This window comes from Haliotis asinina, chromosome 8, assembly GCF_037392515.1.
Source record: "Haliotis asinina isolate JCU_RB_2024 chromosome 8, JCU_Hal_asi_v2, whole genome shotgun sequence".
Classification (NCBI taxonomy): Eukaryota; Metazoa; Mollusca; class Gastropoda; order Lepetellida; family Haliotidae; genus Haliotis; species Haliotis asinina.
In genome coordinates, this window is record NC_090287.1 from 52,234,611 (window position 1) to 52,248,883 (window position 14,273).

General features: G+C 38.7%; 1 protein-coding gene across 1 annotated transcript; it reads right to left on the reverse strand.

Annotated features, from left to right (window-relative positions):
• Nucleotides 1-783: 783 nt before the first annotated feature.
• On the reverse strand, nucleotides 784-11,720 carry LOC137294537 (uncharacterized). The gene is made up of 6 exons (XM_067825572.1): nucleotides 11,608-11,720; nucleotides 7,749-7,979; nucleotides 6,577-6,716; nucleotides 5,580-5,695; nucleotides 3,578-3,813; nucleotides 784-2,536 (listed from the first exon to the last, which is right to left on the reverse strand). Exons 2-6 carry the CDS (start codon nucleotides 7,933-7,935, stop codon nucleotides 1,716-1,718), a joined length of 1,500 nt encoding a protein of 499 aa, XP_067681673.1. The 5' UTR covers nucleotides 7,936-7,979; nucleotides 11,608-11,720; the 3' UTR covers nucleotides 784-1,715.
• Nucleotides 11,721-14,273: the final 2,553 nt, after the last annotated feature.

Below are 14,273 nucleotides of genomic sequence, written 5' to 3' on the forward strand. Positions count from 1 at the left end.
TGCCCTTCCACATTTCCTGTGTTGTTACTGTGCAAAAATCAGGAATAAGCACATAATCCAATACTAAGTAGTAACTTATCTGATCGCCATATTACTACACCTTAAATGCAACAATTACATATACTGTTCATAGTCAAAACACTCAGCACCGAGGTGCTCTTATTATACAAAGGTGCATATTAGTGCCATGACAAATATTGTGTAACTGGTGGATCCAGAGGGTGGGGAGCATACCAATCCTTTTTCTCTGATACTGTACATCTTATCTCCATCCTTAGTCAAATCACTTGGTGGTACATGCACCAGCCTCTTCAAACTCTTCGATCCGCCTTTGAGTGTTAATTTGATTCCAAATCTCCTCTACACAAAATAATCAGTATGTCTCAAGACGTTACCTCAGAAGGAATCCTAGGCACAGACTTACTGTGGAAGCACTAAAAAGCTGGCTGGAGATCTATGATATACACAGGATAGAATCCCAAAGTGTCTTATCTTCACTGTTCGGGATGATATCGCGCACTCAATATGTGGAACATAGCACTTAATGTGAGACAACATGAGTCTTGTAAAATACAATTCTTGCTATACAGTCTGTCTTTCCAATCTCAATCGTATTCCTGGAAGAAATACATAAATGAGCAGTAATAAATAATTTCCATGACCAAACTCCCAACCCTTAATATTTGAGTTTGCTTGTCAAGAGTTGGCTTTGACAGACTTGAATTTACCACTTTCTGAGTGCATATTTATGAGGTGTGAAACTACACAGGGCGCGGTATGCTACATACGATATTTGTTTAATTCTCATGATACATCAGGATATCATAATGTTTGGATATTAAGGGTTTACAAAAACACTAGTTTTATTGTTTATACTAACTGTAAATTTATTTGCATACATGTTGTCTAGCTGTACGAATTTCAAAGTATGTAAATGTAAGATATGTTTTCAAATTGTTTCATCCTTTTCCAAATGAAGGCAAGATCACCTCATTTTAAGAAAAGGCTGTCCAAATTTTCACAGAATTTAAATGCAGGCTGTTTTTCATATCAATTTGATATTCGTATCATTTTCCAAATGAAGGTTACACCACCATAATTACTTCTTTTAAAGAAAAGTGCATTAACTTGCACCTAACTCCCTAAAATTCCTATAAAGGAAATAACTTTTTATTCAAAACTCTTAGTTACGTTTATATTCGGCTAATACTCTATATGATGGTAGTCATAACAGGCACTATATATGGTAAACATTTTGGTACAAATACAGTTGTTGATATTTCGAAATAAAAGGTTGAATAATTTTCATGTGTTCCCACAATCTTTTCATCTACTTTTGGATTAACTCCACAAAACAAGAAATCATATTGGTATGGCTTATACATTTTACCAGTGTATGAAATAAGCCAAAAACCCTGCCTGACATCAGAGTTGGTAATTTCAAAATGATACCAGCCCCAAGAGGATTTAACCAGACCAGATGTGGTGGATTTTCCCACATGAATAAAACATTTAAAATTTTTACCAAACAATTGGGCAGGCTAGCTGTAAATTTACACTGACTCGGAAGTTCATACAGGCTTTATGTCATACACTGATTAAAGAAAATATGTTTTATGTATCATGTAATCAATGTATGATATCAGCAGCTGTGTCCTGCAATACAACACTCTGTATCATAACATCACTAGCATACACACAGCTGTGCCCTAAGACTATACCACCTCCTCCAGTTCATCTATGATTGGAGAGTTGGGATTGCGAGGAGCCTGCAGAAAGCGTGCTGCAGCAGACGGGCTGGTGGTGTTGCTGTGATGGCTGTTAACCCTGGGAGGAGAATTGCAGCCCACAATACTAGGCATAGGAGTGCTGGAGGTTTTCACATTGGATCCTGTAACACCAATACCCGTCAGACTGGAAGCCGCCGTACTGGAGACTGGCAGAATGGATGATGTCGAGCAGCAGACTTGACTTGACGGAGTCTCTGCAGATGTAGGGAAGCTGCAGGTGGTGAGACTTGAATCTGGGAAGCTGGAGTTTGAGACAACTCCCTGTCGACCACTCTCGGTAGGAGGCAGATGGTAGGTATCAACAGGGTGGTCCGGTAACATTGGATGAGCAAGAGAACGGGACTCATGGGGACTCTGAACCCCTAGGTGATCTTGTGAAGGACAGGGTTGGCTGCCTACACTCATGGCTTGAAGGTAGGTGAGTGGGGAGCGACCAGTAGTGTCCACTGGCTGGTAGGCTGGGGGCAGCTCACCAGTCACACTTGCTGCAGGGTCTCCTCGCCTATTAGCTAAAACTCCTAGAAAATGTGGAATTAGAAAAAACCTTCCTGAAGAAGACCAAGGTCCATTAGCGCCCTGAGTGAGCTCTGCTGTAGTAAGTGTCTGTCCTGTGGCGAGAGATGCAAGTTGGTGTCCTCCACCACTAGTGTCTACTCCAGGCTGTGTAGGGAATGTGCAGCGACGGTAACACTGAGGCACCTGCCCGGGGATAGTCAGTGTATTGCTGGAGGTGTCTACATTACAACCTGTCAGGGGAGACAAAGGTATTTGTCTTAAATCATGTCGCAGTTAATCATCCAAGAACATGAAAGGGTTCAAAATCAAAAAGCAAACATGAGCAATTAGAGCCTCATTATAAAAGAAGTGCCTGATGCACAGCTAAATCTGATCCTGAGATCATTGCATGACCTGGTCCATTACCTAAACTGGTGCAAATGTTCTATAAAATATATATACCTGATGTTTACAATAGACACACACCTGAAGTCTATGATGTACACAATATATTTACATAAAGTAGATGATGTATACAATATATTTACCTAAAGCCCATGATATAGACAATATATTAACCTTGAGCCCATGATGTAAACAATATATTTACCTTGAGCCCATGATGTAAACAATATATTTACCTTGAGCCCATGATGTAGACAATATATTTACCTTGAGCCCATGATGTAGACAATATATTTACCTTGAGCCCATGATATAGACAATATATTAACCTTGAGCCCATGATGTAGACAATATATTAACCTTGAGCCCATGATATAGACAATATATTAACCTTGAGCCCATGATGTAGACAATATATTAACCTTGAGCCCATGATATAGACAATATATTTACCTTGAGCCCATGATGTAGACAATATATTAACCTTGAGCCCATGATATAGACAATATACTAACCTTGAGCCCATGATGTAGACAATATATTTACCTTGAGCCCATGATGTAGACAATATATTTACCTTGAGCCCATGATGTAGACAATATATTTACCTTGAGCCCATGATGTATACAATATATTTCCCTAAAGCCCATGATATAGACAATATATTAACCTTGAGCCCATGATGTAAACAATATATTAACCTTGAGCCCATGATGTAAACAATATATTTACCTTGAGCCCATGATGTAGACAATATATTTACCTTGAGACCATGATGTATACAATATATTTCCCTAAAGCCCATGATGTATACAATATATTTATCTAAACCCCATGATGTATACAATATATATATCTAAAGCCCATGATGCAGACAATATATTTACCTGGAGCCCATGACGTATAAGCAGGCAGTGTAGTTTCATCTGTGTGAGCATGAAGAGAGGAGCGATTGAGGGTGGATGAAGACACTTCTACGCCAACAGCCTCCTCATATGGAGGAGGGGGTTCATCCTGGTCAAGATGATGATGCCCTGCCGGGGGAACACAGCTTGTACTTTCTTGGGTCACCTCACTGTAGGATGGAGGTGCACAGTCTTCACCTGTGGATGATGCATAGCTTCTGCAAACAGAAAGAAATATTGTGAGCATGATGATATTATGACACGTTTTCTTTCATACCACCAGTGTTTCGGTCTGCAAGGGTTTCACACATTGTACTCATTAGCAGAACTGACATCGTCTCTGGTGTAAGAAGCCCATGCTTCAAGTTCAACCTCAAGCATGAGTGATATTAGAGTATTAGTTTTAGAAGTATTCCAAAAATATCATGGCTGGGGATACCAGAAATGGGCTTCACACATTGTACCCATATGGATAATTAAACATGGGTCTTCGTTGGGTGAGCGAACGCTTCACTACCTACTGGAGAGTGAAATGGCAGGAATCTGAGATTTGAACTCTGATCTCACAAAACATGAATTACAGTTTTTTCTTTCTAAGATTCTTAATCTTAGAAAGATATCCATAACTCTGGTCTGCTTACAAAAAAAATGCGAAGTTCACCTACAATCAGGTTTTGTTTAACAGAGGCATCTTTCCACATATTCAAGGACATTAACATCAATGCCCGATGTCATGAGATGTTTGATGTTCTGTCTATGTTCTAGCAAACTGGTGACTGGTCTCAGCATTTCAAGTATGTCATTTACTTAATGTCACAAATGTTGATTTCAATTATTATGATCATGCTCAAAGTATTGGGTTAAGCATGTTATTGTTAAGCAAAACCATTATCTATCTGATGTAAGACATTTTCCTTGTATGAAATCATTAGTCAAGTGAGAGTTGAGACATGTCACCAGTTTTCAAAACGGTTTGGCAGAAGATAGTGCTACCCAATCATGGCAATAGGGCCAAAATACAAGATTTTACAGGTGCTGCTATTAGTGATGACAATGTACACTTGGCATCTATCTAACATAACAACTTAAGTAAGTTATTAGTGAGTGAGTGAGTTTAGTTTTACGCCGCACTCAGCAATGTTCCAGCTATATGGTGGCGGTCTGTAAATAATCGAGTCTGGACCAGACAATCCAGTGATCAACAGCATGAGCATCGATCTGCGCAATTGGGAATCGATGACATGTGTCAACCAAGTCAGCAAGTCTGACCATCCGATCCCATTAGTCGCCTCTTACGACAAGCATAGTCGCCTTTTACGACAAGCATGAGTTGCCGAAGGCCTATTCTACCCCGGGACCAAGTAATACAATAATAAGAAATACAAAAATTAATGATTACAAGGTTGCTAACTATCAGTCCCGGGTATCAGGGTAACCTATCCCAGCCCCAAGCACTGAAGCAGGGGTTAAAAAATCCCATCACCCGATGCCTCAGGACAAGTAAGTTCTCATTTCAGGCAATCAAATAATGGTATCATATTTTCACTTATGGTTTCAGTCTGCAAATAAACATGGATTTTATTTCATATCTGCTCAAAATGTAGCCATTAAATTTCAAAATGCTTATAAAGCAGAGTTATCTTTCTTTGCTATTTATCACTTTTCAATAACAGTCCAGTAAACATTAACCTCAAATACTATGTCAATTTATTCTTATCATGATTATATCATGATTATATCATAAAATAAGGTCAAGTGGAAAATTAGTCAGGACAAGTTACTTTTTTAAAGTCACTTGCCCTATGGCATCTGGCTCTTTTAAAAAGAAATTGAACCCATCACAAGGGAAAGACCCCACTGAAAAACAAGACAGTTTCTAACACCCATTCCTCATAGCCCAATAATATGATTAAAAAAAACAAATTTACAACCATAAGGGGTCCTAGAGAACTTTCATGACTCATAATGAGCTGACAACTCCTACCTCATTTGTGTGTCGGGGGTGACATTCAGAGCATCCATGATGACAGTGACTGCACCCAGGCCATCGTTACGATCCACTACCACTGCTGTCACTGTGCCACGCCCCATCTGTCCCAGCTGGTGGAAACAACAGGCAACCAAGTAATGTGTAAGTGCATGTTCTTGATAAAAATGTGACTTCACATACAAAGTACCCTGCAAAGGGAGTGAGTGAGCTGGATTTGCCACAGCTACAAACGTTTGGTTGTTTAACTTCGCACTTAGCAATATTTCAGCTATTTGGCAGTGGTTTGTAAATGATCAAGTCTGGACGAGGCAGTCCAATGATCGACAGCATACGCATTGATCTGCACAAGACGACAAAAAAGAAGCCATCCAGCTTGAACAGTCGATCCCATTAGTAGTCTTTTACGACAATAATGGGTTACTGAAAACCGATTCTAATGTGGATCGTCATGGTTTGAATAGTATTTCATTCATGTCATACCAGCTAGAGGAAAGCCCAAAGTAATCATCTTCATGCAGGTCTTGTGTTGAGACATTAAGCACTCACATAAAGCACACAAGCGAGGTACGGTGCTGACAAACCACATCACAAAAGAAGCAGGATTTAATGATTAATTGATTTTATGTACACTGTAATGCCAAACTACAATAAACTGACCTCTCTAATATGGCTTACTTTTTGTGACTGGCAACCTTTCATTATCTTACAAAACAGATATGACTGAGTGAGTCGGGTATCACGCTGCTTTTAGCAAATATTCCACCAATATCACGGCTTACGATACTAGAAATGTGTTTCACACACTGTATCCATGTGGAAAACTGAAGTCAATGTGAAGAACAGACAATTTACCCACTGGGCTACCCTACCACCTCCTTAACAGAATGACAAAATGACCTTCAGTGATAGATAGTCTTATGATGTCATCCATAATTCACATATATTATCTGTGATTCTGAAAATAATAACTCTGTTTACATTATGTACACACCTGTAGTCCATTCCTGTTGGAGTTATTTCGTTTCCGAGCTATAACAAACTGCCTCATAGACAACAGGAGAAGTAGGAGAGCCAAAGCTATCAGCAGTGGGCCAGTCATGGACACCTTGCCACCAAATACATCATTGAACCCTGAAAGAACAAATACCAAATAGCTGCTTACCAAGTAATGTGGCATTCATCAGTGGATCTGGGTTGGGACAAGTTTTGTATTGTAACAACTCAATACAACATCAGCAGTGAAGTGAAAACAATACAGATCATGAATTTTGGGTGAGTGAGTGAGTGAGTTGGTGATGCCAAACTCAGCAATGCTCCAGCTATATGGCAACATTCTGTAAATAATCGAGTCTGGACCAGACAATCCAGGGATCAACAGTATGTGTCAACCAAGTCAGCTTGCCTGACCACCCAATCCTGTTTGTCATTTCTTTCGACTAGCATGGGTTACAGAAGATGAATACTCTAACCCAGACTTTCATGGGTATACTGGGCAACAAATATGAATGTTGTCTAATCTGTACAAAAGCAAGTAAACAGCTGAAGTATCATTTATTATCAGTGAAACAATAACAAAATATATTCTTTGACATGTCTAGCCATCGTGACAGTGTGGATATATTATGGCAATGATCGTTGATTGTCAAATACTGTCAAATTAAATATATATGAGTGTTGATACTTATCCTGCTATTCTTACATATATTCTCTCTCACAAAACTTGCTTTGATAAGGTACATCAAAATTCATGTCATTTGTAAAATGAATATTTGATCCCAGTGATAATGAATCATAAACAGCATTCACAAACGTCTTCGTTTGACCACCAACCTGACAATTGATCCCTATTACTAAATATTAGCATGTATGAATGTCGTGTACTGGCATTTGTCATTATCAGCAAAGGGGCACTAGGTTGTCCAAATATTACCGACTTGCTACACCGACCACAAGAGAATCTTATGAGCAAGGAGTGCAGCTATGAGCAGAATCAAATTTCATTACACCATGCACTAGCCTACATCACTCTCCCTTTCACAAACCAAATGGGTTCGCTCACTGCTGTGTACCGCCTGCTTCTCATTAACACATTCTCTGCACCTGTCCATCTTATCCTTGTTTGCCAGTTCAACAGTGTGATGAAAAATCATGCTAATGTCTCACCCAGCCATGTTAGGATGCTCCCCACAAGAAGGAGAACACTTGCAACGGTTGTGAACATTATCCCCCGCCTCAGTGGCTCCTTGGTCTCAGTGGGCCCAAATGATGAGGATGTGACGAATGTCCGTAGTGCATTTGGTCGCCGGTTGCGAGGCACGTGGATATGAGACGAATGGAACATGGTGCTCATCAGTGAGTCAGGGGGGTAACATTCTACACCACAGTGCTGTCAGACTGCAACATGAAACAGGAGAATATAGAACGTGTACATGGGATATAGATAACCTGATAAATCTTTTCTGTGTAGAAGCAACAAAAAACAAGTCAGCAGGATTGGTTGAATGGTTGGTTTGTTATTTTATACCACATTCAGCAATATTCCACCAAATTGGTGACAATTTGTAAATAACAGAGTCTGGACCAGACAATCCCATGATCAACATGAGCATCGATCTACAAAATACTCAAACTTGTTGTTGAAAGCCACACTCAGCAATATTCCAGCTATATGGCAACAGTCTGTAAATAATCAAGTCTGGACAAGACAATCCAGTGATCAACAACATCAGCACCAATCTACGCAGTTGGGATACAATGACTTGTGTCTACCAAAGTCAGTGATCCTGACCACCCGATTCTGTCTATCAACGGTTATGACAAGCATGGGTTACTGAAGACAAATTCTACCCGACCTTCATGGGAAAGTCTTCAGGAACTGTGAATGCTGTACTGCACCTTCATTACACTTTTCACACACAATCTGACAATTGTTTTCCAGCATGTTCATTCTTGCCATGCCTCACCATGGTCGCATAAGTATCATTAACAGATTACACAGCATGTTCACGGCACACTTAGTACTGTTCATGCAGTTTACGCTAAGATTAGTGAGAATACCCAGAATGCATGGTGTTCCCAACAAAGCACATAACACACCTGGTCTCACCTTAGGCAAGTGAGTTTGTTCAAAATTGCCTCTGTTCACCCAGCAGAAAAAGGGTACCTGATGGAATAAGTCATAACCACTAACCTTCTAGTGCCTAACAGGTTGCTTGGGTTAAATCAGGGTAATAATAATCAGATTTGATTGGGCACTTTGAGCAAGCATTGTGCATGGAGTAATTCGCATGCTAAATGGACTATTATTATTGCATGGGTACAAGGGCAGAAAAATATTGTAAAAGCTAGCAACAGCAAGTGATTCTGGTTTTACACCATTATAAACAATATTCTAGCAATACTGAATAACACAGCAGGGAACACCAGAAATGGGCTTCATACTTGTACCCACACGGGGATTCAAAACTGTGTCTTTGGTGTAATGTGTGAACACTTTAATGACTAGGCTACCAGATCATTCCAAGCTATTGAGGGTTACCTGTGTCAAAGTTAGCATGCTTAAAACTATCATACATAAGATTACTTCAGGAAATACTTAGCTGTCACACCATACATATGCTTTCCTGCATTCCACATGCTCCAGTATTTTAATCTATGGACCCAGTACATATACTTAAAGGTCACATGCAACCAAAAAATCAAACATAATTAAAACACAGTCATCACTTATTCATGATTATAAAATTCATTGCTGATTAAGAAAAAACAAATATACAAAATTACAAGCGTGTAATTGCAAATCAAAAGTGCAAAATTTTGTACATGGGTTTGCCTCCCTCGAAATAAAGCAGCTGCGATACCGAACCCAGTCACAACTGGCGGGTGTGGACACAAGTGTAACGACACCTTTTCAATGGCCACTAGTTCCTTCAGCAATACACTTAGCAGGCCTTTAGTTTTGTGCTTATAAGCCCGATAGATTTTAATTTCAAATTGCATGTGGTCAATGATTGAAGATGTGCATTGCATTTTGTCATCAGCAGACAGGAAGGCAGATATATAGGTGTCAATAAAGTAGACATTGAGTTTTCTCTGTGAAAGAGTCAATATGTCACTATCAACATGTTTTTCATGTAATGAATACATTATTTCCTTGTTCATGTACACAATCAAGATTAGACTAGTGCTCACGACCTCATACTGCAGGCAGGCATACTGTTTCAAACACAGCAAACCTATTCACTGCACCAGAATTATGACAGTAAAGCATCACAGCTGTTGAAACCACTTTTTCCTCGAGCACTGGTGGAAAATTAGTGAACCATTTGAACACCAATCTCACAAGTTGCATTTTACATTGCATGCGACCTTTAAGATTTAGCATTAGGACAGGAATCTCTTAACTTCTATACATAACCAACATGACAACTAACAGATTTATTTAGTGTCAAATTCACATATTAAATTCAAAATATGCATAATATTCCAAATAACATTAATATTATCATTTTAATATTATAGGATATTTATATAGCACACATATCCACTCAACTATTACATGTTGAAGATGCTTGTATTTTTTTCCCTCGATCATTGGATGCCAATCACAAAAGCACATCGTATTTTCAAAACATCGTGACAAAACTGAAAGAGTCTGTACACAAAGCTGAAACCTAGGTTTTTACACCATGTACACCCGGTCATGGGTGGGTTTGATGCTGGCAGCTCAAGCTCTCTGAATCACTTGCCTGGTGCACAGACAGCTTGTCCATCATACCCAAAATTAAATTAATTTGCATATGGTCACACTGAATTTATAATGTTAGATTAACCTTTCACACCAACACTTCTAATCATGATAGTTGACCCATAATAAGTCTGACACAGCTTGTCCATCATACCCAAAATTAAATTAATTTGCATATGGTCACACTGAATTTATAATGTTAGATTAACCTTTCACACCAACACTTCTAATCATGATAGTTGACCCATAATAAGTCTGACATTATTACTTGCTTGGTTCTTGCATGTCAAATACACCTAACATTTAGCAAACTGCTGATACTAGTAGTTACCATGGTTTCAAATTCAGTATCACTAATGCTTTTAATATTGATATTACACATTAAACAGATTTACAAAAACATTTGAGCTTTAAGACTCCATGCCACTTTTTTCAGATACATTTTTTCAAAGGTAAGCTGTTACAAGTGTTAGAAATTGGTGTTCGGTCAAGGCACAATTTGTGGTTATGTTCAAATTAATAGTGGCAATACATTTTGAGCAGAACAGACATCACAAACCTACTGAAAGAGATCATTATGATCAAAACAGGCCCTTTCCTTAGTTCAGAAAACAACTGATTGGAAATATCAAACTCAACCCATACCATTTCATACAACCTGTGAGCAACCACAGGAGTTCAAATGTACCCGTTCCTTTAACCATGCCACATGTAATAATTGAAATACGTTTGATTCAAAATTTGGTTTAACACATAGCTGAATCTATATGCAATACATCTGCCTTCTGAAAACAAGGTATATCCAAACCAGTTATATTTCCTTCTGAGGTCATATTTCCAGGATGGCTGTTTTCAATTATTACATGCAGTAAGTTTCGAACAAATTCAGTTAAACTTGTGAATATAAACTTCTATGAATTGTAGAATTAAACTGTACCTAAGTGTTTCTATCTGTCAGTGTTTTGGATTAACATCTGACATCTCTCTGATATATCATCAAAATGTCAATCACTTGTAACGTGTTTGTCAGTGGTAACAATTATATGGGTTACATTGGTGTCGATGTGGATATTTAATACCATTAACATATTTATTTCAATTCTGAGACAAAAAGTGAAACTGAATTCAGTCAGCATGAAGTGAGAAATGTTCAAAGTGAATAGTTTAATAGTTAACACCACGAATAAATGTTTGGACTACAGCTGGGTTTCCTCCCTTTAAAATGTATTTCACATTTTCAGTTATTCAAAAATACACATCAATAGTTAACGTTACCTGCATCCCATGTATTCACTAAAGAAACATAGTTCACAGATAATTGACTCCGAACACACAGCACAATTCCATGTTTACTTTAGCTGCTCTCATCATACAGGAAGTAGCAATGCACGGATGTAGAAACTGCCACCTGTTGGAGAAGTAGGGGCATTAACTCTAGGCATCCAACTGCTCTCTAGACTTGCTTATTCCCTTTGTTCGCGTTTTCTGGAATTGGGGAATGTTGATTGTTGAATATGTTTACAGTTATAGACCACTACAGAAAGCATGGACTTAAACCAAGATGGCGACAACCACAGCGAATTTACAATCACAGCCGTGTATTTTGGCACATAATAATGAATTATGTGGAGTCTGATCTCATGTTTATTCAAGTAATATCAGCTTACTTGCAGTAGTTTATGATTATATCCTACTTACACCAGAGACCATATTATATGGTCTCTGCTTACACACAGACAATGCCTCCGTGATATAAAGATTGGTGAACCAGAGTGAGTGACTTGAGTGGATATACATTGTTTCTACAGCATTATGAGTCTGTTTGAAACTGACGGAAAGAATTGGAGTAATGCAAATATAAGCTGTCTGTGATTTCGGTGAAGCCTAGAAGGGCACCGCGAACTGGGATGCAGCATTTCTGCTTTATCAAGAACGGGATTACTTTTCTGTAACATTTGCAGATCGGGTCACACTTGTGACTTGTGTGGTAAGACAGGGCCCTAGATGTTTTGTTTTGTTGTTTGCGGGGGTAGGGGTCTGTCCTTGAATAGCACCACATTTTCATTGAGGTTTGGGTTTTGCGTTCTTTCTTTTCGAAGAGTGTAGTACCCGGACATTCTTCTCGTAGGGATTGAAAATTAAAAATTGAATTTAACTGCGAATTCGCCCTGATTGTAAGGTCACGATACAATATCTCTGCAAAATAAACAATTTCTATTTCCTTCTCAAATAAACCGGGAATGTCATAGACTTTGTTCATTCCGATGGAACGTGTGGATGTTGTTGGGGTTCTTTTACTGTTTGTTCACCATTAAAATGCATGTCAAATACGACCATAGGGTAACTTTTGCAAGCTTAGTCCTGACTAGATAAACCAGTGATCGATAATGTAAACAACAGAACCACACCATTAGGTCAGGATGATACGCAAATAACAAGGTCATCCCTTACATCCTAGTCACGTTCCTTTTCTTCTTACGACCAGTGTAAGTTCCTAAGGACCAATGTTCTTACCATGAGTGTTCACAGGGAGTGGAACAAGAAGAGCACGCCCAAGTCATGCAAGATATTATTTTAAAACTTGCCTGTTATGTATAGCAGTCCAACTTTGCAGGTACTACAAAACACATGGCAACCTGATATGCACAGTTCAGCTATTACAGTTTACCAGCTTTACAATTTATTGCTGGATCAGATTTGTTTTGTAACACGATATATGCAAATTGTTTTAGGTTCTACGCACTTGTCCTAAAATAAAAAAAATCAAGGCTGAACAGCACAGTCCCACTGTGATATGCTGAAAGTTTTTCAGACAAATGTAGTAAATTCATCTCAATCGGCATCTTACGATCTCAATTATTTCATGCGTGAAAGCTTTTCTTTGGCTGGGCCACGGGGAATTTGCGTTCTAGTTCCGTTTACCGTGCTGACAATTCAAATGTTTGTCAGTGTCAGCACGTTTTGATGGAATGGTTAGGACTGGGTCATTTGGTCGAGTGCAAGTCAGATGGCATCCCAAGGGCGTGGAATATTGCTCAAAGTAATCATTGGTTTGGTCCACAGTTTTTTTGTTTGTTGTTTGTTTGTTTTCCTATTTCACCAGGCTTGATATTGCGAACTGCTGGTTCCTACAGACGAGGGTTTAATCTGTTAAATAAAAGGCGGATTTGATTCATTTGTGTTATGAAAATTGATCCACGAGTGTTCGGAAATATATTCCATTCTAAGCAAGAAGAAAAATACTGTCTTTACGGCCATTGACATTAACGCGCTGTCACGTTATCCTTTTGTACTCGCACCCATACGGCACACGATAACGTTCAGATAATAGCAGATAAACAGGTGTTGCTCTACACATGAAAGGAATCAGTGCTGTCTGTAGGAATGAGTTACCGTACGCACTGTAGTGGCCTGGAGTCCGGTTTATAAAATAGTGCAGTATCAACAGTTTACCATTTTCATCTTGCTAAGGCTGGAAATGATAAAGATTACACTGAACAGCTGGCTGACTATGGTTTTAAGCCGTTTTATCTATTCGATTTTTGGTTTGGCTTGGCTTGTTGTTTAACGCTGCATTCAGCGCTATTCCAGCTATAAGGATTTCTGTAAATGATAGTCTGGACTGGACATGACAGTGATCAGCAGCATGAGCATCGATCTACATCATGTCTGCTATGTCAAACAATCAAACATGTTTTTAAAGTTAGTTTTTGAAAAGTCAGCAGTATGTACCTGAAGGATTTTCACATCTAGATCTCTGATTGGCCTTAAAGCATAAACTTCCTGAAAAGATGTTAAAGTTCTTTAATAACTTACTCGCAAAATGCTTGTTATTTTTTTTAAAAATTTTTTTGTTTGATTTGTTTTTGTTTTTAAAGAGAGTTATGAGTGAGACCGTACACAGAAGTCCCTTCAAGGCAGTCCCTTCAAAAACACCACAA

Bases quoted from the DNA above. Each gene is read 5' to 3' on its own strand.
- LOC137294537 (XM_067825572.1), bottom strand. From the start codon at position 7,935: ATGAGCACCATGTTCCATTCGTCTCATATCCACGTGCCTCGCAACCGG. The intron at 5,696-6,576 runs GTGTGTACATAA...TGTTTCCACCAG, and splicing joins CCAACAGGAATGGACTACAG to CTGGGACAGATGGGGCGTGG. The intron at 3,814-5,579 runs GTAGGAGTTGTC...TTCTGTTTGCAG, and splicing joins ACCCCCGACACACAAATGAG to AAGCTATGCATCATCCACAG.